Source organism: Sardina pilchardus, chromosome 1 (genome assembly GCF_963854185.1).
Source record: "Sardina pilchardus chromosome 1, fSarPil1.1, whole genome shotgun sequence".
In the NCBI taxonomy this organism is placed as follows: Eukaryota; Metazoa; Chordata; class Actinopteri; order Clupeiformes; family Clupeidae; genus Sardina; species Sardina pilchardus.
Window position 1 is genome coordinate 28,254,674 of NC_084994.1, and position 25,000 is coordinate 28,279,673.

General features: G+C 41.2%; 1 protein-coding gene and 2 long non-coding RNA genes across 4 annotated transcripts in view; all 3 read right to left on the reverse strand.

The window, feature by feature from the left end:
• Positions 1 to 2,214, reverse strand: part of LOC134071807 (uncharacterized) — a 6,087-nt gene extending 3,873 nt beyond the window's left edge. Inside the window, exon 1 of the long non-coding RNA XR_009937132.1 lies at positions 1,790 to 2,214. This is a non-coding gene — a long non-coding RNA (uncharacterized LOC134071807). The remainder of the gene's footprint in view (positions 1 to 1,789) is intronic.
• Positions 2,215 to 5,763: 3,549 nt separating this feature from the next.
• LOC134087398 (NLR family CARD domain-containing protein 3-like) overlaps positions 5,764 to 25,000 on the reverse strand; it is a 22,146-nt gene continuing 2,909 nt past the window's right edge. The window contains exons 1-9 of one of the 2 annotated variants that reach the window (XM_062540877.1): positions 19,936 to 20,014; positions 13,076 to 13,133; positions 12,652 to 12,948; positions 12,018 to 12,056; positions 9,974 to 11,573; positions 9,549 to 9,725; positions 8,766 to 8,939; positions 7,207 to 7,377; positions 5,764 to 6,845 (exon numbers count right to left, since the gene is read on the reverse strand). In XM_062540877.1, the coding sequence (XP_062396861.1) occupies positions 6,614 to 6,845; positions 7,207 to 7,377; positions 8,766 to 8,939; positions 9,549 to 9,725; positions 9,974 to 11,573; positions 12,018 to 12,056; positions 12,652 to 12,948; positions 13,076 to 13,103 (2,718 nt within the window). In that variant the 5' untranslated portion in view covers positions 13,104 to 13,133; positions 19,936 to 20,014 and the 3' untranslated portion in view covers positions 5,764 to 6,613. Of the gene's footprint in view, positions 6,846 to 7,206; positions 7,378 to 8,765; positions 8,940 to 9,548; positions 9,726 to 9,973; positions 11,574 to 12,017; positions 12,057 to 12,651; positions 12,949 to 13,075; positions 13,134 to 19,935; positions 20,015 to 25,000 lie in introns of those variants that run through there. The other variant, XM_062540870.1, reaches the window with a different exon arrangement.
• Positions 21,205 to 23,935, reverse strand: LOC134071914 (uncharacterized). Its single transcript, XR_009937133.1, has 4 exons — positions 23,640 to 23,935; positions 22,508 to 22,752; positions 22,231 to 22,321; positions 21,205 to 21,526 (listed from the first exon to the last, which is right to left on the reverse strand). It is a non-coding gene; the product is annotated as an uncharacterized LOC134071914 (long non-coding RNA).

Genomic DNA, 25,000 nt, shown 5'->3' on the forward strand with positions numbered 1-25,000 from the left:
ATTAAAGCAAAAAAAAATCCTGAGCCTGAACTTTTTTAGACTCGTGCATGCGACTCTATACGACACTACAGTATGTTGGTCGATCGATTGGAAACCGGTTTATTTTTTGGAGTGTTTGCACACGACACAGGCCTTGTTTGTGATGTTGGACACCAAGAAAGGCCAATAGGCAATAGTAGTCCAACACACTACAATATGCTACTTGTTATGTAGCATTTAGGATTTCTTTTTATATCAAGTTTTGCTGCTAATCTTTGTCTTTGACAGGTTACAAATTGACCTACAATCATAAGGTGTCAAGGATATGTGAAATTGGAAGGCAGGCATTTGAAGAATAAGATTTAGTTGCAAACCATTTAAGTTAAGGTATTAAAAAAAGACAATTATTCTCTTTCTAAAGAGTAATAACAGTGTTTCCCACAGATTAGAAGGCAATGTGTGGTGGTCGCCTCATGTCTGACTTTTTATCGCTTTGCTTTCATATAATGTGAATTTATTTATTCAATGATTTTTTAACAAGATGTAAAGCACACACACACACACACACACACACAATTATTTATACATTCTATATACTGACATTTCTGAGATTCATAACAGCAAACTTTATGCAGCTTATAGCCTGCTATTCACATTACAACTTCACCTCTTAAATTCAGCTGTTTGATTGAAGCCTCAAAATATTGTAAACAAAGTAGCATAGTTGGCTAGTTTATCATACTCTAGCTGGTTGGACTGTTCAGTGTCCCCACGTGTGTTTAAGTTTCAAGGTAAGCTCATACTTTTCCTCCTTGGGACAGGCCCTTTAAATCTTGGAGTTGAAAAACATTGGTATTGAGATGGTCAGTCAACTTGAATGCAGAGTTTTAATCAGATGTGTGCAGCATAGCCTACTAATGATGCTAACCGTATTTAACAATAATTCAGCTAGTCGTCTTCTGTGCGTCATTGCGTTCACGATTGTGAATGTTTTGTTTGGATTAAATGTGCATGTCGAGGGGCGGGTGTCAGTGCGCACGAGAGTGGGCCAAGGAGAATTCGTTTACTTCTATACTGTTTGGTAAAGTTGCACGCATAGTCTACAAAATTTGCGGAAGAACTTATGCTTCCACCCGCAGCGTCAGGTGCATCAGTGCGACCACGCTTCCAGGGATGATCTCGTTAAGGAGACTCGGTGTGCACGAAGGGGAGACTGTGTCTGTGTCTGAGTGTGTGTGTGTGTGTTTGTGTATTAAAGGGAGCGTGACGCTGAGTGACAGAGAGGGAGAGCAGGGAAAGGAAATTCAGCTTAACGAATGCTGCGTGTTTTTCAATAGCGTTAGCAAATAAATAATATATTTTTAAAAATGAACGCAGTCAATGGCTGCACGCCGGAATTCCGGCACGGTGCCGGAAAACTTTAATCCCTGACATACACAACACTCCCAACGCACACACACACACACACACACACACACAAACACTCCCTCACACACACACACACACACACAACACTGACAACACACACAACACTAACGATACACACACACACACACACACACACACACAATCAACACTCCCAACACACACAAGCAGGAATGTGTAAACAGGAGTGCATGGTTCTCCTCTTCTGTGGACGCACACGCACACACACACACACACACACACACACACACACACACACACACACACACAGATAGAGGCAATAGACAGAACACACACACACACACACACACACACACACACACACATGAATACGTCCATGTAAATCATGTGAACAGCTTTTTTCAGGAAAAGTAAAATCACTCACATTTTCTGGGTCCTGGTTTAATCCTGCACTCTCCTCCATGGTCATACCTTAAGGATGAGAGAAGAAAATACAGTTTTGACACATCACTGAGTTTAGTATGAGATGTGTTTATTATGAATTCAATATTGAGAATATCATATTCAATATCAAGAGTAAACTTCCATTTACTTCTCAACACATGCTCTCTCTCTCTCTCTCTCTCTCTCTCTCATACACACACACACACACACACACACACACACACACAACTAGACTTCTATTTTCTTATCAATACATTCTATACAGCAAGGACCTTCACACCATGTTAGAATGCTGTTCCCCAGCTCCATCTCAGCATTTAATGATGTTTCTAAACAAAGTTTGGGAAGAGCATAGGGTTGATTGACAGCCATCACTCACCCCACTTCCGTTGGTAGGGAATAAAACCCTCCTTACTGCCGTTTACGTCCCCCCTCTTCCCTTCCCCCTCCAACACCCCCAGCCAGGACTTCCCTCCCAGGCTGCCCCCTTCCAGTTGTTTGGGGGCAACTGCTCCCTCCCTTTGCCCCTCTACCCCTACCCATTCCATGCCCGGAGCCACGCTGGACTTCCCCGCACCATCAGCTTGGGCACCCAGCAGTGCCATGGAACAACATTCCATTCCATCTGCCTACTCACGTATTTCATGCCTATCATTTCATGCCATCTACCTACTCATCAGTTCATGCCTATTCATGCCTTGTCTACCTATCATGTATACTGTGTCGTATGTTGTATCGTGCTGAATATTGGATATTAATCACGTAAATGGTATTCTAACAGTTTTCTTCCAGCCCAGGTCCAGTTGTTGCTTAAGGCTGCCACATATAGGATGAAATGAGCCCTAAGACCCATGCAGCAACAGCTCTATTGAGACCCATGCAGCAACAGCTCTACTGAGACCCATGCAGCAACAGCTCTGCTGAGACCCATGCAGCAACAGCTCTACTGAGACCCATGCAGCAACAGCTCTGCTGAGACCCATGCAGCAACAGCTCTGCTGAGACCCATGCAGCAACAGCTCTGCTGAGCTCTGAGAAATGCTGCAAAAGCTCCACTGAGCCCCGACACCCATCGTTCTCATGGCTCGTACAACATATGAACAGTAGCCACTCCCGTGTGCTTGTGTGTATCACAGTGCAATTCAACCATGTCCAACTTGATCACGGTGCTCCGTAAATCATAGCTATATTTCACTGAGCCCAGCAGCAAGCACAACACAATCTGGGCCATTGCTCAAATGTCCACCCCGCTTGCACAAATCTGGAGGCACGCTACACCTCCACCTGCCGCGTGGATGTAATAGTCACACACTTAGCCAGCACCGCATGCACAGAATGCAGACGCAGGATATGCCAGACCCCTGCGCTGCTCTGATAACTCACAACCTGCTCATGATCTGGAATGCAGAGTTTCCACCTTCAGTCATGCAGGAGGCCCACATTTATAATAGCTACAGATTCTGTTCCAGGCTCACTTTCAGCCTCGCACTCATATTTGCCATTTGGCCGTTGAGATGTAGTGAGGAAATGTGGCATAGTGAGGTTAATCTGGCATAGATCTGCATCCACGTGTCCTTATCTACAAGTCATGGATCATAATAGCCTAAAGGTTCATATCAAACAGGGCATATTAACCAATCAGTAACACTGACTGAGTTACGCTGACTTGAGCCTCTCCTCCACTCTTCTAAATCACCTTTCTGTCAATGTATTCCAGTGTCTAGAACATACTTAGCATAACATATTTTCTTACAGTCTTTCCACTTCTATTCTAATGGTAGTAATGCATCCCCTTACCTCGCTGTGGCCATGGTGATTCTACATTCTCAGTCTCCTATTATACTGCCACAAATCTGGTCAACAGAGAAGATGCTCACTCTTGCCTACACTTAATCACTACATCTCATATCATTACACAGTCCTCCCCATCCAGCTCACCCTCCACCACAGATGCTTTTCCCACCGGTCTCAGGCTAAGTTGGGCAGATACGCACTATTCAGCCTTCACTTCTAGTCATGAGAACAAACGTATCCCTAGCAATGGAAATCGTATGCTTGGTCATTAGTCCTTGGACGCCTACTAATCTACATCCACCCAAGATTAGTCTAATGCAAGATATCCGACTAGTTTACCAGGTTTCCAATTCCTGTTTACTTTCCCTCAGCTAGTGGCCTGTGATGAAAGCGATCTTGAGGACTCAGTCTGAACAGTTGGCGACAGGTGTGTCTAGATTTCTAGGCTAGGCGACAGGCCTACTATAAAAAAAAATTCTCAACCCAGAGAAGCAGTTATTGGACATCACTCGCATGTGATCTTCACTACTGGCATCCCAGGACCATGGCCAGCTACCAAGCCACACTTGCTATTCTCAAACTGTTCACAAGCCTCATATGTGTGTGTAAGTGTGGGGGATTGCCTTTTACTTGCAGTACTTAAAGGGCCACATCATGCCCAGTTTAATATGTGGAAGGAAATCATCTGGAAACGTGACAGAATATCCAGTCTCCACACAGAAAGCTCTCCAACACAGGACACAAATGGATGAACAGCTCCACTAGAAAGACACCTAAGGTGTAATACATCTCACCTCAACGTCTCTAGTTTACAGCTGGGATCATTCAGTCTGTCTGTGAGCTCTCTGACACCTGAGTCTCCTGGGTGATTGTAGCTCAGATCCAGCTGTTTCAGGTAGGAGGGGTTTGATTTGAGGGCAGAGGACAAGAGAGAACAGCCCTCATGTGTGATGAGACAAAGAGACAGTCTGAAACAAGAGATGCTCTTTCTTAATTATAAATGAAGGAAAATGCATTGAATGTGTACAAGTCATTAGTTTGGTGACAATCCCTAAATGTCACCAAGAGCAGATCATTATCAATATTCAGAGATGTCCATTTGAATGATATGCACAGGCACACTGGTGGGTAAAATATCATATTACATAACATTCCTAATTACTGACCTCAGTGTCTCCAGCTTGCATTGTGGATCTCTTAGTCCTGCACAGAGCAGCTCCACTCCTTCATCCTGCAGGTCATTGTCACTCATGTCCAGTTCTCTCAGATGGGAAGGTGTCCTCTGCAGCACTGATGCCATCATTTCACAGCTTGCTTTAGAGAGGTGGCACAGATTGAGCCTGTTTCAAAGGAGAGTGGAAGGTCAGTCTTTGAACACTGGACATTTTCAGGCCATCCTTCAGCACCATGAGGTCACTGTATCTCATGAGGATGGACACAGACACAGATGTGTGTAGCACTCACATTATGTACACAGCAGGGACATGGACTGGAGAAACACTACATTACACACTTGTTGTTGCTGTCTTGTAGTGTCATGTGGGCAGCAGGGGTGATTCACATTCCTAGGAGTTAACTTTTGCATTCTCTTTTCCACTGTTCTGAAATTCCTGCATCAAGGTTCCTTTATCAGGTCTCCCAAGGGAGAAATGTGTTTTGGATAAGGGGTAAGCTGCCACAGCCACAATACACAACACATCACAGGACATAGCACATATGTTATACATAGAGTAAATCAAAATATAAATTACAAAAAGGGCACACATTCACAGCCATCTGTCATGCCATAAATGACACTCCCATCATATTAAAAGCCCAATACATAGCCCATAAATAGCACTCTCTCCCACCCAGTCCCATTAAGCACAGTCCCAAAGTAGACACTCACTCTCTCTCTCTGTACTCTCCAGTCAAACACAGCACATCCATACACCACAGCCTCAGCACATCTCCACTCAGTTCAGCCCCCATACACAGCCCCCTACTCAGCACTTAGTATTGGTTTTGGGCCTTCCTACTGTTCTGCCCACGTTGCCCATTCATCATGTTGACTGACAGGGGGACAGAGGAATGTTTGTAGTGATTGTGCTAAACAGAAAGGGACCCTGTACCTCCTTCCTGTGTTCAAGAGCTCATATTCTTGTTACAGCACATGGGAGGGGTCAGATAGAATTCTGTCAGCCTGCTGTAGAGTGGACTGCTCAGATATGTCTTGGAGAGTGAGGAGAGAAGGGACTCCATCATTTGTCCAGCTGTTGTGTTGGTAATGTGACCACATTACCTAGTTGGGCCTTGACCTTAACTGTCAGATGTCCAAACCAGCTGGTGATGCCATAGTGCAAGATGGACTCTATGGTGGCTCTATACAAAATTAACATGATGCTCTCACAAACCCCAAAGACTCTCAGTCTCCGCAGGAAATGGAGACGCTGGTGCATTTTTGTCTAAATATTTGCGTAAGACGTAACCTGTCTGATGTTACTGCCATATATGGATATTTTCAATAAACATCATTTTATATGGAGTGAATGAATGAAAGGTGAGTGAAATGTCTGGCACAGTTTTCAGTATGTGTGCACCCTTCTGTTTCTACACACACTAACAATACACACAGCATGGGGAATGACCAATGAGTACATGTAGTAATGGAGGACAGGAGTGAAGTTATCAGCATGAGTGAGTTCAAACGGTAAAATGCAGATGAAAGCTCATAGCGGCCGCCATTAGGACGCGCCTATGAGCTGCCACATCACACTGGGAATCTATAGAGAGCTGAAAGAGTGGATGCCAGGCCGGTGGGAGTTCCTCTGCAAATGTTTTAATAAGAAAAGCAGACATGCCATCTGGCCCTGTTGCCTTGTTAAAGCATGTCGTTTTAAATACTCTGGTAATCACCTCTGGATCTACTGTCATTCTGTTAATATCAACATGACAATGTACTTGATCTTAAACTGCATCCTGCAGCTGGCACTGACTCACTGATGTTTTAACACATACTGCAGCTGATAATTTATTCCAAAGATTTACAGACAGGAAGCCAACAGTGCCACAATATGTGTGCACATACAAACCTTAAAGATGTCAGTTTACAGTGAGGGCTACTGAGTCCTGTAGAGAGAAGCTGAACTCCAGAATCCTTCAGGTCATTGTGACTCAGGTCCAGTTCCTTTAGGGAGATGGAGGACTGCAAAGCAGAGGCTACAGCCTTACAGGATTCCTCTGTTAGCTTACAACCAGCAAGTCTGCATAGAGTGAGAGGGCAAGAGACAGATCTCAGAAAACAGAATGATGTCATGCATACATCATATGCTTATCATTATTATCAACATTTTTAGCTTTGAACACCCCCCCCCCAAAAAAAACAAAAACTTATTAAACATTCTTTACCAGAAATTGACACACTATCATACAAATAAACAGGGAAAGGAATAGAAGACACTGACTAATAGTTTCTGTTTGCAAGAATAGAGTTGAGCTGGAAATTAGTTTTCAGCACATAGGGATTTACTGACTCAGTCTGATTTAACACATACTACAGCTGATGCTTTATTCCAAAGATTTATAGACAGGCAGCCAACAGTGCCACAATGTGTGCACACAAACCTTAAAGTCGTCAGTTTACAGTGAGGGCTACTGAGTCCTGTAGAGAGAAGTTGAAATCCGGAATCCTTCAGGTCATTGTGACTCAGGTCCAGTTCCTTTAGGGAGATGGAGGACTGCAAAGCAGAGGCTACAGCCTTACAGGATTCCTCTGTTAGCTCACAACCAGCAAGTCTGCATAGAGTGAGAGGGCAAGAGACAGACATCAGAAAACAGAATGGTGGCATGAATACATTTTTATCCTTTACTATCTCATTACTATAAGACATTCTTATTAACATCCTGTAACGTAACTGGCACATTATCCTTCAAACAAGGAGGGAAATGATTAGAGGGCACAGACTAAAATAATAATTTCTGCTTGTAAGAATGGAGTTGTGCTTGAAATGAGTTTTCATCACAGAATCCTCCTCCTGCAGCAATTACAGACTTTGTAGCCTGACAGTTCCTTCTCTAAATGCTGCAGAGTGGACTGATCAATTAATCAATTAATTTATGGCCACCTGGCGCACAACCGACACACCCAGTCGAATGTCCGACACTCAATTAAAGGTCCCATAGGCAGGGTATTGCGAAGAACTTCAGTCCCTCACCTCCTCCTCCCCACAAGGGAGAGCAATAGAGTGCAGGGGAGGAAGGAGGGGAGGACGCTATGAAATGCGTGTACATGAGCAGTGATTAACACTCTGTTAGATAGCCTACACCCCTGGCCCTATTTGGTACATCTGAAATGGAGGCGTTGGATGTCTTGCAAATCTCACTATAGACTCTAGGTGGGGCCAGAGGGCAGAGGAGGAAGATTTTTTTTTTTTTAAATGACCTGCTTCATGTACTTCTCATCGAGCATAGGGCCAGTGTCAGCAAATTTAGCTAAACTATGTTGTTCACAGTTAACACGTACCAATACGTATAGTTGCATCTGGAATGTTTATGAGATGAGGTATGTCTACTTGCAGGCAATCTGCGGTCAGATTTGATCATGTGCCAGCATTTATGAATAATCTTTCTGAATTCAAAACCCATCATCTACTCTGTTTGATGTACCTGACAGAGACCTGAGTGTTCAAAATGTTGTACAATACCTCACACTGGGAGCAAATAAGAGAGTATGCAGATATATTACAGATATACAGTATAAAGTATAAATACACATTACAACAATATTCATTATTTGTGCACAGGAGCTCATTGTCAGTTCTAAACAAATCAAACTTTTAAACAATCTGCATGGTTGAACATTTTATCTTGTCCCTTTATTTACTGCGTTTACACTGTTATGAATGAAATACCGGTATGACACAGCTGTATACAGTATATTGGCACCTAATGAGCCAAAGAGCTCTGAAGAGCTATTTCTGAAGAGTTTATGCTGAATTTCACCTGTTGGGTCTGTCTTATACACCTGTAAATGTAGTGATTCACTGTGAGTGTGGGCTGTGCTGAACATTGGTAGGGCAGTAGGTAGCTTGATCAGACCTTACTGAGAGGTCATTTTTAGTGTGGAGAGGAAAAGATACCAGATAGAGATGTGCATGGTACTTGCATTAAATTTGTCAACTGACCTCAGTGTCTCCAGCTTGCATTGTGGACCTCTTAGTCCCACACAGAGCAGCTTCACTCCTTCATCCTGCAGGTCATTGTTACTCATGTCCAGCTCTCTCAGATGGGAAGGTGTCCTCTGCAGCACTGATGCCATCATTTCACAGCTTGTTTTAGAGAGGTGACACTGATTCAGCCTGTTTAACAAACACATGTGATGTGTAAGAAAAATCTAAAGGTGTTGGTAGCGAAAATTATGTTTCTTTGGTTGATGCAGCATTCAATCTTCATTCCAGTAAAAAGCAATAACGAAGCATGTGAAACAAACTCAAAATCTCTTGTCTGATGAGTCTCACCTCAGTTTGCTTCCTGGTCCTGAATGAGGCCACAGCATGGATTTACATTTACATTTATGTAGCAGATGCTTTTATCCAAAGAGACTTGTAACATTCACTTCTATTACAAGGGACACTCTCCCCAGAGTGACTTGGGGTTAAGTGCCTTTACTCAAGGGTACAGTGCTTGAATCGAATCCACACCTTTTCAAACTACTACGTGCTATCCCAGCATGGACCTTTTGCTCTTATCTTAAGTTCGCCATATGAGAGATCATGATGAATCTCATGTTTTCAGACAGGGTATGCTGTACTGTAGGTCACTAAATTCTTTCAGTAAGTCAGTAAGTTGTTTATTGTCTATTGTGTTTATTTGTTTGTCTATTATGTAGAACCAAGCAAGACAGCATTTTGTACTAAGGGGTTAATATACAAAATTAGTCTGCTAAAAAATGTTTTATTTATACCCACCAAACTTTTCTTGACACTTTCACTACAGGAAGCATTCGACGGAACCCTTCCTGTGATCTCAGGTATTTCTTCAGATCAAACTCCTCCAAGTCCTCCGTTGACATCAGCAGTACATAAGCCAGAGCTGAACACTGGGCTGGAGTCAGTTTCTTCTCCTCATCTGCTGACTTTATGTACCTAAGTAACAAACACAATAATTTCACAATAGAAATTACTATAATATAGAATATAATTGAATTATATTACAATTTGATTGGATTCATTTTATGCACACAATCATTCCCTTTCCCAGGCATTTCCTTTCACAATCAGTCCCATCACCACAACAGTTACAGTAGATGTATGTAAACCAATAAGCTTTTTTTTTCAGAGGTAGAACACTGGCATTTAAATTTGCAGAAGGAAATGATGTGTTATTTAGTTACCTGTTGATTTCATCAACCAGTGTGTTGTCCCCAAGCTCATTTAAACAGTGGAAGAGGTTGATGATCCGTTCTGATGAGATGCTTTCCCTGATCTTCACTTTGATGTGTTGGACTGTTTTGCTGATGCTCTCTTCTCTGACATATAAACGTGGCAGAATCAAATCCAGTGGGGACCGGATTTTAGGCTCCAACATTGGAGCCAGTCCAAGAAGGAAGCGCACAAAAAGATCTAAATGTCCATTCTGGCTTTGCAGTGCTTCATCCACAGCAGATGTGTAGAGGTTAACCCGTGAGTGTTTGGACAGCCAGCTGGTCTTCTCCTTCAAGGTATTGACTAAGGGGCGATTGGTCCAGTGAGTTGAATTTTTCTTAAGAAGATAAAGAGCTGCCAAGAATTCTTGTACGCTTAAGTGCACAAAGCTGAATAGCTCCTCTCCAGTTGTAGCACTCGCCACGTTGAAGATCTGTGTACAAAGGCCAGCCCTCAATGTTCCAGATGTAACATCAATACCACACTCTGTCAAGTCTTTCTCATAGAAGATCAGCGTGCCTTTCTCCAGATGTTTGAATGCCAGTTTCCCAAGCTTAACAAGCAACTGGCCTTTTTCTTCTGCACTCATCTTGGCCTTGTATTTTTCATTCATTGTTTTGATCTGAGTTACACTATAAAGTGTGTACATTTCCGTCAGCGTTTTGGCCCCTTCACCTTTGCTCTCATTCCTCAGTATTTCATCCTGTACGCTCGCTATGATACTGCAGAATACTGGAATGTGACACATGATGTGAAGGCTTCTGTTCTTTTTGATATGATCAGTGATACTGTTGGCCTTTGCTGCATCCTTAATGCTCGTCTTAAAGAAGTCGATTATTTGTGTGTTATTAAATCCTCGCACCTCTGTCACCAAGTTGAAGAGATCATCAGGGATCAGACTGGCTGCTGCTGGTCTGGTTGTGACCCAGATGAGTGCAGAGGGCAGTAGCATACTTTTAATGAGACTAGATATGAGGATGTCCACGGAGAATTCTTTGTCAGGCTCAGAGGTCCACTCTTCAAAGTTCAGCTGGAGTCTGCTTTCATCCAAACCATCAAAGATCAAGAGAATTTTGCTTTCACTGAATTCTGTAATTGTTTTCAATTCTTTGAGATCAGGGTAGAATAACAAAAGAAGACCTAAAAGATTGAAGCATTTTCCTTTCTTCAAGTTTAGCTCTCGAAATAAAAAAACAAAAACAAAGTCTATGTCTTGATTTGATTTGTCATCAGCCCAGTCCATGACAAACTTCTGCACTGAAACAGTTTTTCCCACACCAGCAATTCCCAAAGTCAAAACTTTGCTGCAAGATTTGACTTTGAATATGTCTGCCATCTTGACTTGTTCATCTTCAGAGCTTGGTCTAGCCCCAATTTGTGTCATGTCAATTGCTGCCACTTCATGTTCACAACTGACTCCTCCAGTGCGGCCCGTTACAATGTAAAGATCAGTGTACATGTCTTGTACATTGTACTTTTTATCATGTTGGTTTATAGTAGAAAACCTCTGTTTTAGATGGTTCTGAAGCTTCATTTTCAGTGAAGATTTTGTAACTATCTTTGCAGCATCTTTGTGAAGACAACAAAAATAAAATGTATACCTTATATGGTTATTACTACATGTATAATCATCACCATCATCAGTGTAGCATTCTACTTTTGCCTTTCCTTTGCCTTTCTTGGGTGAATGTAGTTTTAGCTAAACTTGTGATGTACACCTATCATTTTAATCATGTAGCATCCTTTAACAAATTCATATGTGCTATTGAAGATACATGATCAATCTTCAAGTCTAACGCTCATAAATCCCAATGAATAAACTGTTGTAATATGTATGTAAACACACACACACACAAACACACACACACACAGCCTATTTTAATACGTATGTAGTATCGGGTTCCAATAGTGAAAGACACACACACACACACACACAGGCACACACATATTGTTAATACAGTATATGGCACTTGACCCAGTGGTCAAATACCTGACCTACAGTAAGGTCCTTACCTCCTCCTTGCTGTGGCTCAGGCACTGCTGGGGTTGGTGCTTTGTGAAGACAACAAAAAATAGGATTGAATATGCGATACCTGAGTGTTTATCTTAGCCTATATGGTTATTACTACAGTACATCATCATCACCATCATTATCAGAGTAGTATTTTTTTGCCTTTCCTTTTTGGCCTCTCACCCTTTCTTGGGTGAATATAATTCTAGCTAAACTGTCTTGTGATGTATTATTTCAATCATGTAGCATCGAAAAATACACGATCAGAGTCTGAGTGTATATTTGACATGTATCATCATCATCATCATCATCATTATCAGAGTAGTATTTTGCTTTTGCTTTTGCTTTTCCTTTGCCTTTCTAGGGTGAATGTAGTTTTACCTGTTTTAACTTGTGATCATTTTAATCATGTAGCACCAAGCATATTCCTCTTTGCTATGAAAGATACAGTACATGATCTCCAAGTCTAACATATCTGGCTCCAATAGTGAGACACACACACACACACACACACACACACACACACACACACACACACACACACACACACACACACACACACACACACACACACACACACACACACACAAACACACACACAGTATAGTGAATATGGTACTTGACCCAGGTCCTTACCTCCTCCTTGCTGTGGCTCAGGCACTGCTGGGCTCTGTGCTGAAGGCTGAAGATCCTCCACCAGAAGAGGGTCATTAGACTTCAAAGCCTCATAGAACCTCTCTTGGGCCACGGCCCCTTTCTTCTCCAGCATGGTGATGAGAACATGGTTCTGTTCTTGGGGGGTTGGTTTGCTCTGCACCTGTTCCCTCTCTAGACGAGAGAGAACACTAGAACGTTCCAGGTCGATCAGAAGAGGTGCAAGGACACCAAGACGCATCTCTAGCTCCCCCTTGTGTTTCCTGAAGAACTGTGGGCCTGATTAAAAAAAAAAATGGTATAAAAAGTAGCGATGTGATTTCTTTAGTGCCTCTCCATGTATCAGCCTAAACAACAGTAAGGCTTTAAAATATCAAAGAAATTGGAAATAGGGATAAAAACGTACCTTGATCTTCTGGTACCAAACTGGCCATGGCTGTGGTAGTTTGGGGCTGTGAACATCACTTCATGAAAAGTTAGATAAAACGGCTCTGAATTACTGAATTGAGATGATAATCATGATGAAAAGTTCAACAGATGTTAATCTAGTTTTCTGTACTTTGAATGCTGGCCCTAGGAGGTCAGCTGATAACTTTAATACACATTATCTTCTCTCTTATATGCCATTAAACAAGTCAAGTGTGAACATACGGAAGGCAGCTGCAGGCCCAGATATCATCCTGAGATGAACACTGAGACTGTGTAGCGGTTGCTGAACACATGCATGTGTCTTTTTCTTTCTCTAAAGGGATATTCCACCATTTGGAGAATTAGGGTAATTTTCCCCCTCCTCTTGAGCAAAACAATTGATTTTTAAGGGATAATGTAGCCTAAACGCCGGTCATTAACGGAATATAGGTCCCGACAGGGTAAACCGGTCTTGTTCCGTCAAGGGCCTATTTCCCGATAATGACCATGTAGCAGTAGCCTACTAAGGGCTATGATAAATTGTAGGCTGCAGCCTAGATGAATGTCACTGTTCAAATAAATCTGGACACAACTTTTTGTATTAAAGGAACATGCTCGGCCAGACTCCACATTTAGATTGGCTTTGTTTAGCCTATGGGAAACAAACACAAATCATATCTGAAGCATGTGTAACTAACAGGATTAAACATGAAGAATTCTCAAAAGCATCAGATGGAATTGCGCTCAAACTTAACAAACGTACCCAAATGTACAAGCAAGCAGAAGTAGTGTGTGATATCACTGTGCCCATGGTACGTTTGCAACTTTCCTTGATTATTACGCCAGGTGAGAGTGTAGTTCCATGTCAAATCAGCCTAGGAAAACGCCAGGTTTCATTTTCAATTTGTCTTATTGCACTTTCTAACTTCAGAAGAGGCACATTTTAAATGGGAAAATCTTAGTGACAGTCACTTTTAGAAAGAATAGAATATATACTTTTTTGATCCCGTGAGGGAAATTAGTTTCTCTGCATTTAACCCAATTGAACCCAATTAGTGAACACACAGTGAGGTGAATTACACACTAACCCAGAGCAGTGAGCTGCCTGCCCAACCAGCGGCGCTCGGGGAGCAGTGAGGGGTTAGGTGCCTTGCTCAAGGGCACTTCAGCCGTGGTGGACTGGTCAGGGATCGAACCGGCAACCCTCCGGTCACAAGGCCGAAGCCCCAACCAGTACACCACAAGCATGATGCTGGCAGGCGAGATGCTAATGGTCTAATCCGATTCAATGATCTATGCTAGGCTGAAGCTAAAAGTTGTATCGCCAGACTCATAGAATGGCTGGATGAACGGGAAAAAGGTAAATATCAACTGTTTTGCTCGAGGAGAGGTGGAAAATGGGCTAAACTCAAAAAATGGTGGAATATCCCTTTAGAGTCAACATGTCGACATTAAACTCGAAATTTTGAGAATAAAGCTGAAATATCATGTCGATTTTAATCTCGACGTGTCGACTTTAAAGTCAACATGCTGACATTAAACTCGAATTTACAGATTAAACATACAGTTTAAGCTATGTAGGCCTACACTTCCCACAACTTCAGTATTTGACAGTCATGAATGATACTGCAAGGGTGTTGGGCTATTTCTGATGGATTGCTGCTACGTCGAATGTTAACTCATTGCAGTCATCGTGAATCGCGTATACTGTTTCTCGTGGTTATGGAAATACCATGCACTATGCCATTTCTATAGCTAGAATAATATGTTTCCAAAGATATAATGTTTCTATAGTACAAAATGTTATTTACCTCCGCCAAGGAGGTATATGTTTTCATCGGGGACCGGTGTCTGTCTGTCAGTCTGTCTGTCTGTCTGTTAGCAAGATAACTAAAAAAGTAATGGATGGATTTCGATGAATTTTTCAGGAAAGGTCGGACATGACCCAAGGAAGAAACGATTAATTTTGGGAGTGATCCGTAATTCCGTCGGGATTCCGGAGGCTTTTATGTATTTAGCTTAGTGGTGTAATGGCATGGTATGACCACGTGGTGGTGATCTGAAAAGTTTAGTTTCAAATGTATGACAACCTAGGAAGAACAATGCAGGCGGAGGTCTGCACTCTCTGAGTGCTTTTCTAGTTTCACTTTGTTTTTACGTGGGTAAGACCACCGCACATCCAAATTACAGTGCACTTTATGACAGGCCGTCAGTCTTCTTAGGTTATCACAAAACTCTAGGCTAGTCTACCCCCTACCTGATAGCCCCAATTAATTAACATCTTTCTAAAAATGATGAATGTCTCACCTGCATAAAATATAGTGAGTGAATTTACTTGGAATACATGGGGTTTATTGCCTGGTCGTGACTTCAGCTTAATTCGTCCCGCCATGGACATTCAGAATAGCCTGTAGCACCGCATTATGTAATAACACCGCATTATGTAATAATGTAATAAATGCGCACGCCATTATGTAATAATTGCCGCATTTTGTAATATCTGCCGCATTATGTAATAAACTTCTTGAACGCAATATGTAATACATTTTGCTGCATTATGTAATAAGTTATTACATATTGCGGTTGTTACTACATAATGCGGGGGTTGCATTTTTTTTTTTTGCCAAATGTAACAATTGGTGCATTATGTAGTAACCAACCAAAATTGACATTTCCGTTGATTAAAAACAGCATGATAATGTGTATTTTACTCAAAAATGCTAAGTAAGAGGACAGTATGTCAACTATTGCTCAGCTTACATTGTAACAATCCACCTTTTAACTTTGGTTGTGCTCATTTAAACGCACAAGGGGTTCTTTTCAATTAATATTTGCAGTCATATTAGTCATGAGATCAAGTTTGGAGGTTAAGTGCTTCTGATAATTAACCAATTTATTGTCAACTGGATGATGAATGACAGCAATTCTGTAGGCAAGATGGGTGTGCTATGCATTCTGTTTTCTGTTGTCAGATATTATTATATTATTGGCTAAGTTAGAGCTATGACATAGCCAACCATAAGCTAAGCTAACACATATTATCATAAAAGGTTAAGGTTTTCTTTTCAAGTTCATTAAGGACATAGTATCTCAGTCTAAATCCTGCTTAGTTTGTAGTACAACAAAACAAAATTAATAATAATAAATATAGCCGCAAGCGGTGATGGCGGGCCAGGACATTTCGGAATCTATAAAAGAAATGCGTAGTTGTTGGTGGGCATGTGCATTAGCAACACACATGCCCACCAAATTTGGTTAATTTTCATCAATGTATGTGTCAACCACAACAGACAACAGGCTAGGTGGCGTTATAGAGTCCCTAAGCCACACCCTAGGCCAGAGCTCTGTCTCTGACTAAGGCTTAGTTCACACTGGCAGTCGAAATCCGATTTTTTGCTTATCTGGATTGTATATAGCTTGAATTTTGGGTAGTCTGAACTGCACAAAACCGCATGAAATGCGATTTTTACAATGCTGATTCGCACCACATACGAAGGTGGTTTCAATATCACTTACTATCGGATATGACTCAATCTGAACAGTCGAACCACTTGAATAGGATTTCAACGTATCCCTTTCGTCATTTGCACTGCGACAAACAATTGCAAAGTAATTCTGAGTGACGGATGTGATTAATTGATTGATTCAGCGTGTGCGCCAGGCCATGAGAACAGTCAGTCAGAAAGATCAGATTCTGATCGGATATGCAAGACATCGGATTTCGACTGCCAGTGTGAACTAAGCCTAACTGCAGCAATAACACACAAGCCTACCTAATTGTCATGAATTAATGTGTCAACCATAATAGACAATGTGCTAGGTGGCGCTATAGAGTCCCTAAGCCACACCCTAGGCCAGAGCTCTATCCCTGGCTAGCTGTAGCAATAACACACATGCCCACCAATTGTGGCTCATTTTCGTAAATGTATCAACCACAACAGACAATGCGCTAGGTGGCGATATAGAGTCCCTAAGCCACACCCTAGGCCAGAGCTCTGTTTCTGACTAGCGGCAGCAATAACACACAAGCTCACCAAATTTGATTCATTTTCGTGAATGAATATGTCAACCACAACAGGTAACACATTAGGTGGCGCTAGAGAGTCCCTAAGCCACACCCTCGGCCAGAGCTCTGTCTCTAAATAGCTATAGCAATACACATGCCCACCAAATTTGGTTAATTTTCGTGAATGTATGTGTCAACCACAACAGACAATGCGCTAGGTGGCGCTATAGAGTCCCTAAGCCACACCCGAGGCCGGAGTTCTGTCTTTGACTAGCGGCAGCAATAACACACAAGCCCACCAAATTTGGTTGATTTTGTGAATGTGTCAACCACAACAGACAACACGCTAGGTGGCGTTATAGAGTCCCTAAGCCACACCCTAGGCTAGAGCTCTGTCTCTGACTAGCGATAGCAATAACACATGTGCCCACCAAATTTGGTTCATTTTCGTGAATGTATGTGTCAACCACAACAGATAACGTGCTGATAGGTGGCGCTATAGAGTCCCTAAGCCACACCCTAGGCCAAAGCTCTGTCTCTGATTAGCGATAGCAATAACACACAAGTCCACCAAATTTGGTTCATTTTCGTGAAAGTTTGTGTCAACCACAACAGATAACGTGCTGCTAGGTGGCGCTATAGAGTCCCGAAGCCACACCTTAGGCCAGAGCTCTGTCTCTGACTAGCAGAAGCAATTCCACATATAGCTGCCAGGTTACATCCAATTTAAAACCTTTTTTCTGCCTATAACACCAACTTCCTGTTTGTTAATAAGACGCCATAATTCTAAATTTCGCCATTTCAATATACTTATAAAATTAAAAAATCTGGTCGCAATTCCTCTTGAGAAACCGCTCAAGATCATTTTAGAGCTTATATGACATGATTTTGATAAACTGTCTAGGAGAGTGTTTCAAAATATGTGATGTGCAAAAATCATAATCATAACTCAAATTCTTCTTCAAAGATTCACTATTAAGTTTAAATGTAAAATTGAATTTAATAGAACACACATATCCACCAAATCTGGGCCATTTCCGTGAACGTATGTGTCTACCACAACAGACAACACGTTAGGTGGCGCTATAGAGTCCCTGAGCCACATCCTTGGCCAGAGCTCTGTCACTTAGTAGTGTTACCAATTCCACACATAGCTTCCAAATTTCAAAAGTTTCAGAGCATGCCAAGTTGGTGAAAAAAAAGGCAAAACGTGGCCCGGAAGAAATTTAATCTGAGCAAAAACAATGAGGCCTTGCACCTACGGTGCAGCCGCTTCAGCGGCCGCACCTCGGTGCTCGGGCCCTAATAATTTACGTTTAAACATTGCCATACACTAGCAGGCCTTGCCTAGCCAGTAATAGACACCATGAATCCCAATCAGTACCTTGCAGGAGGAGCAATATCAAGTAGTGGCTTAGGCTAAGTGCAATTTGTAAGCATTAATTTTGAGTAAAATACACATTATTAAGCTGTTTTTATTCAATGAAAATGTCAATTTCGGTTGGTTATTACATAATGCACCAATTGTTACATTTGGCAAAAAAAAAAACGCAACACCCGCATTATGTAGTAACAACCGCAATATGTAATAACTTATTACATAATGCAGCAAAATGTATTACATATTGCGTTCAAGAAGTTTATTACATAATGCGGCAGATTATTACAGAATGCGGCAATTATTACATAATGGCGTGCACATTTATTACATTATTACATAATGCTGTGTTATTACATAATGCGGTGCAACATAGCCTAAGCCTGTTTTGCATCCATTACAAACAAACATGCAATGTGAAAGTCTGCTATTGGGGAGGGCACTACACTCAATAAGCAGAAGTCGAACCTTTAGATGAATAACATTCTTTAAGAATAATAAATAATAACTGTATGTACCGCAAAGCGATACATAATATGACCGCCGCTCAGTCCTGCACATTCTCTCCGCAAATATCAATCACGCTTTTGTTACCATCGTCTACTCCATCCCCTACTGCAACTTTTATGTGTGTAAATGAGTGTGTGCATGTGTGCGCTTGCTTTTGTGTGTCAGTGCTTGCCTACTACTGTGTGTGTGTGTGTGTGTGTGTGTGTGTGTGTGTGTGTGTGTTTGTGAGGGTGTGTGTGCATGCATGTGGGCGTGTTTGTGCATGTGTGTACCATTTTATGTACATATGTGTGTGTGCTGGTGCGTGTGTGTGTGTAGGTACTGTATGTGTCTGTGTGTGTGCGAGTGTGTGTGTGTGTGTGCGCATGTGCCTGTGCGTGTGTGTGTGTGTGTGTGTGTGCATGTGCATGTGCATGTGCCTGTGCTTGTCTGTGTGTGTATGTGTGTGTGTGTGTGTGTGTGTGTATTCCTGCATGTTTGTGTGTGTGTATGACCGTAGCATCCAGCACCCAGAGCAACCCTTCGCTTAATACCACCATCTACAGGCCGATGGGTATACAGTCCTGAATATACACATAAATTCATTTATTTTATAGCCCCCCATGGATGGAATTCCACTGGATCTTGCCATACTCCCAGAGGATATCAGGATAATCATACAAATGAAATTTGGTGCAGTTCATAACATCTCATCCAAAGATAGGGGAGATTGAAGCAATATAATATTGCATTTTCATTTTTTACCATGGGGGTGCAAATCACAAACTGGTTAAAAGCTAAGTTGATGTGGGCTCTTGAGACCAACATACCATAAACATTTCGTCATCCTCGGTGCCACGGTTCAGGTAGTTATTGAGGAAAAACTGTAATTTTTGGGTTTCGGGGGGGCCAGCCCGGGGGTGGAGTGGACCCCGGGAAGGAAACAATTTTTTTTCGTAAAAGTCTACTGTCTGGGGCTACATACCCACCAAGTTTCATGTGCCCCGGTGTTACGGTGTCCCGGGAATGATGACAAAATGTTTATGGTATGTTGGTTTAATGTCGACTTCCTTGTTAAAAGGCAGCAGGGTCCTTTTTTCGTGTTTTTTGCCGCCCTGTGCACTGTAAAAAAAAATCCCGTTAAAAAACAGGAATCAACTGGCAGCAGGGTTTCCAGGCAATTCCTGTTATTTAACGGTGGCCTGGTATAACATTAAGTTCCTGTAAAATAACAACATTAACTTAATGTAAATTATCAGGAAACAACTGTTAAGATTTCCAGGAGCTTCCTGTTATTTAACAACTTTCTTGCGGAATTTGTAAAATTACAGGAAATAAGTGCCATTTGACTACTGTCAAATCAGCATATTAAAAGGTGTCTTTACTATTGTAACCTTGAAGAATACAAGTTGGTTTAGCAATATTAGACTATGTTCACAATAAAGCTGGATTTAGAAACATCAACCTGACATTATAGCCTAAAATAAAGGTCCAGCTCTTGCATAATTGTGCTCTTGCACAACGGTGCCAAAGCTGAAAATAGTAAAGAAATGTTAAGGGAAAAAATCGAATATCTGAAGCATATGCCAAGAATAATAGACAAAGCATAACTAATTGAACATTTAACTCATTTTATTACATGTCAAAGATACAAATCCATTTTTTCCACATCAGTTATCATTGTTTGTTGTTTAATTGTTTATTTGTTATTTAACTGAATAACAAATTTAACAAGTATTTTATTTCACATCACAAACAGCAAATGTAGTAGTACATAGTGATTAAAGCAAATGTAGATTTACTATAATGATATTTTTAGTATCAGTGAATAAAGCACAGAGGTAGGTAATTAAAAACAAAAACATTGCATTAGGCTCATGTATGAATGAACAGTATGTATGTGTATAAAATAATAATAATTATTATTATTATAGAAAACATCACATTAGGCTCACATACACTATATTGGCAAAAGTATTTTGTCACCTGCTTTGACCCCCATATGAACTTCAGTCACATCCTATTCTTAATCCATAGGGCTTAATATGACATTGGTCCACCCTTTGCAGCTATAACATCTTCAACTCTTCAGGGAAGGCTTTCCACAAGGTTTAGAAGTGTGTTTACAAATGAATTAGAGCACAGACTGAGAGCCTGTCCAACATCAGTGTGTGACCTCACAAATGCACTTCTGGAAGAATGGTAAAAAATGCCCAAAAACACACTCCTAAACCTTGTGGAAAGCCTTCCCTGAAGAGTTGAAGCTGTTATAGGTACAAAGAGTGGACCGGCGTCATATCAAACCCTATGAATTAAGAATAGGATGTGACTGAAGTTCATATGGGGGTCAAGGCAGGTGACCAAATACTTTTGGCAATATAGTGTATGTACAGAATGTATGTGTACGTACAGTATGTATTATTAGAAAAATAATAATTACAGAAAACAAAAACATTGCATTAGGCTTGTGGCTATTGTGTGCTATGTGGTTCTGTATGCAATCCTAAAGAAGAACCCATCAAGTAACATTCACTTTACTGTACTTTCTGATTGTACATCTCTTCTGGGCCTTTTTTCTGCATGAGAGAGAGAGAGAGAGAGAGAGAGAGGGAGAGAGAGAGAGAGAGAGGGGGGGGGGGGGGGGGCGAGAGAGTTACTAAGACTGATGGAGTATATTAGGATTCAAGCAGGGAAAAATTTCAGCTTCCTAAGGAAGGCAGTTGTCATCTTGGAGGTGTGTTCTTAAAGCAATATAACACTCATGGTCGCGGCCTTGATAGCGGATAAGTAACCACAGCCTTGCAAAATACGCTACGCTATATTCCTTATATACAACAGTCCCATTGCCAACTTACATACTTTTAAGACACAAAATAGTATTTTTCACTGTTAAGTGTTTATTTCTGTTCGTTCATCCTCCACCTCAAAAAATAGTTCTGGACAGCAGATTCAGACTACATTGTGTGCTTACATACTTGCAAAAGTGTTCGGCTGTTGCAGAAAGAAATGGCCCACTATTAACAACTATTCATCCAATGCTGCAAAAGCACATTCTGTTTACTACTCTAACATCATTTTAAAAGGCTAACTGAGAAAACATTGAAAACCCCTTTTGCAATTATGTAAGCACAGAATGTAATCTGAAAACTGCTGCCCTGGGTAAAAAAGCAATGCAAATGATATCAGTTGGTATTCTGTCTATAATGGAGTGGAATAAAAAAAAAAAAATCTATGCGTCTCCAAACCTTTGACTGTGGTGCTACATGTACTTGACACTTACCTCAAACGTGGTGTCTGCCTTGAGAGGCAATTGCCACCCCTGTCCCTGGCACCAATCAATCAATTTGTCATGGAATGTTTCTTTCAGCTTCCTGCAAGAAAAGGTTTTATAGATCATTTAATCGTTTAAAATGTTCTAATATAGCCTACACGTCTACATTACTGGCTGCTGTAGAAAATGCATTGTTTCACCTCTTGGAATTCTTGATTCTTTGACTGGGAAAAATAAAACTATACCAAATTTTAATTGTAGATATTCATATAATTTAGGACCTTACCTTGCTCCAGAAATCCTGATTAAGCCTACCTTACACTGACAAACTTTGACAAGATTTGGGAAAGATTCTTGAAAGATTGTAGTCTTTTGAGTAGCCTAAAACTTGAATGAGGGGCATTATATTATATTAGTTAAAAGACTACAATCTTGTCAAGAATCTTTACCAAATCTAGTCAAAGTCTGTCAGTGTAAGGTAGTGCTAGGCTTTGCAGCTCCATCCAGTACACCACTACGTTCCTTGATAACCTTATTGGAAAAAAATAAGGACGTTAACACATAAAAAACAACAACAATGAAACATTCCTGCAAACGGCAAGCTAAAACCTGATCAGCGGATGTATTCACCTGTATTGGCAACACAACCTTCGAAATTTGACGTTCAAATTAACGTAGTGATGGTGGGGGCGAACGCTAACTTTGAACAGAAAAGTTCGTTGACTTTTAAACGAGATTGCTAACCATTGACGTTATGCTAGCGTGCTATCAGAAACTTCACAGCAAAGATTCTAGAACAGAGCAAGATGGATCACTGGCCGGAGAATACGTTGGATTTTTTGAAGTACATTTTAACGCTCCATGGGCGCCATTTTGGTAAGCCGAAAAGTAATAAATCGTGCCTTTCACACGGCCAGATCATTACCGAGTAACAAAACAAAACAAAAAACAGCTGGCAACGGCAAAAACAGCTGTTGAAGTGGGTTTATATGATTGGAACTGTGTCAGAAATGTTGCTGAGCTTACCGAAATGGCGTCCTGTACCGTACTTCATTCTTTTGACGCAACTGATCCATCTTGCTCTGTTCTAGAATCTTTGCTTCACAGTAGGCTAGCTTCTTCATCAACCCAGTCTCTTACAGAAAAGTAAAACATGTCCAACGCTTATATTTCCTAATTCAATCATGACCGGCGAATCCCAACATTTAACAGAAAAAAGAGTTTGGCCAGCTTTGATATGGCATGCTAAAAGTTGCTAGCTAGTGTGCTAAGGATAACGTTACCAGCTAGCTGCCCCGACACCTCGTTAACCTAGTATATCCTCAGCACAAACGTTAAGTTTAGACATAGACGACAGGAATGATTAAGTTACTCTAGTAACTATTCGGACAAACTACATCTTACATTGTCAATCTTACCTTTTGCCGAAGTCAGGTTAACCGTTGACAGGCAGCCATTGATCTCCGGGGACTTCACTGGCTTCATTCCAGAGACATCCGACGACGTAGGCTAATGTCGTCAGATGTGAACCCGACAATTAACATATAACCCGACAATTTGAAACAACAGTGAATTTAAAGATAGACATTGTGTGCTATGCTATCTTTCAGAATAACGTTATTCAAACATGCCAGCGATCCTCCAAAAGTGGCGTGGTGTCTGTGTGACACTGGTGTGACACAGGTCCGGTTGTAGGATAACAGGAAGTGTCTGTGTTCCGGGGAAAACATTAGCCTATGTTAAATAACAGTATTTTAGTGAGATTTAACCCACTCATTTTACCAATGACAGTAAAGTCATGTTTATTCCAAATAACAGGTGAATAATGTTGGAATCTGGCTGTAAATTCACAGAAACTTTTTACAGTGTGTAAACGAGAATGCTGAACTTCTTGCACGCCTACAGAGGAGACCGGGCAGGAAGCTTGTAAGTTGTCCATGCGAGGGCTTACTTTCTAGACATCGTTAATGGCCAAATACTTACTGCGCAATGCACTGACATATACTGGAGCTAACTCAACTGTGTATTTAGGAAGGAAAGTCCTCTGCACTGAACGGTCACAAAACCAACCAGACTTTATTAAGCGGGCTTGTTTGTGTAAAATAAAATTCAGGGGCCTTAGTAAGGTCCAAATGCATATCACACAAGTAAAGATACAGAAATCTGTTTTTAGTAACTAATATGTAAAAACAGAGCTCAAATGATTACAAATACAATTAAATCTGCTAGGCCTATATGCCATGCGTGTTATACAGATTCACCCTTGAAAAAAATCCATATTAATTTGTGAGTAAAATTAGGTTAACCAATTTCCGGTGGGATAAAGGAACTTGTTTCCCCCAGCCGTGTTACACAACTTACAATTAGGAAACTATGACCCCCATAAACCCAGTTCTAAACCCTCTTGACGAGAAGGTGAATATTATCTGAATTCCCAATTCCAAATTAGATTTACTATAGCCATGTCTTAGGCTACATCATAGAAGTCTGTCACTAAAAAAGTTAGATTTGGTTGAATCTTTCTGTGACTATGATAAATAGCTAGGTCCCCTTGTCCCTCCACTGACGACAGCCTTTGTGACCATAGGATGACTTTTAGGAACCAACACAGATTAGCTTCTGCAATAAATAGCCCAGTCCCTACCAAGAAAGTCGCACTACAAATACGAATGCAGGGAATAGGGAGCATAAAATAGAGATTTAACTAAGCCTTCCATATAATTTCTACTTGTTGACCCTGCACTCCTGACTAAGGATTTTGATTCATAAACGGAGAGAG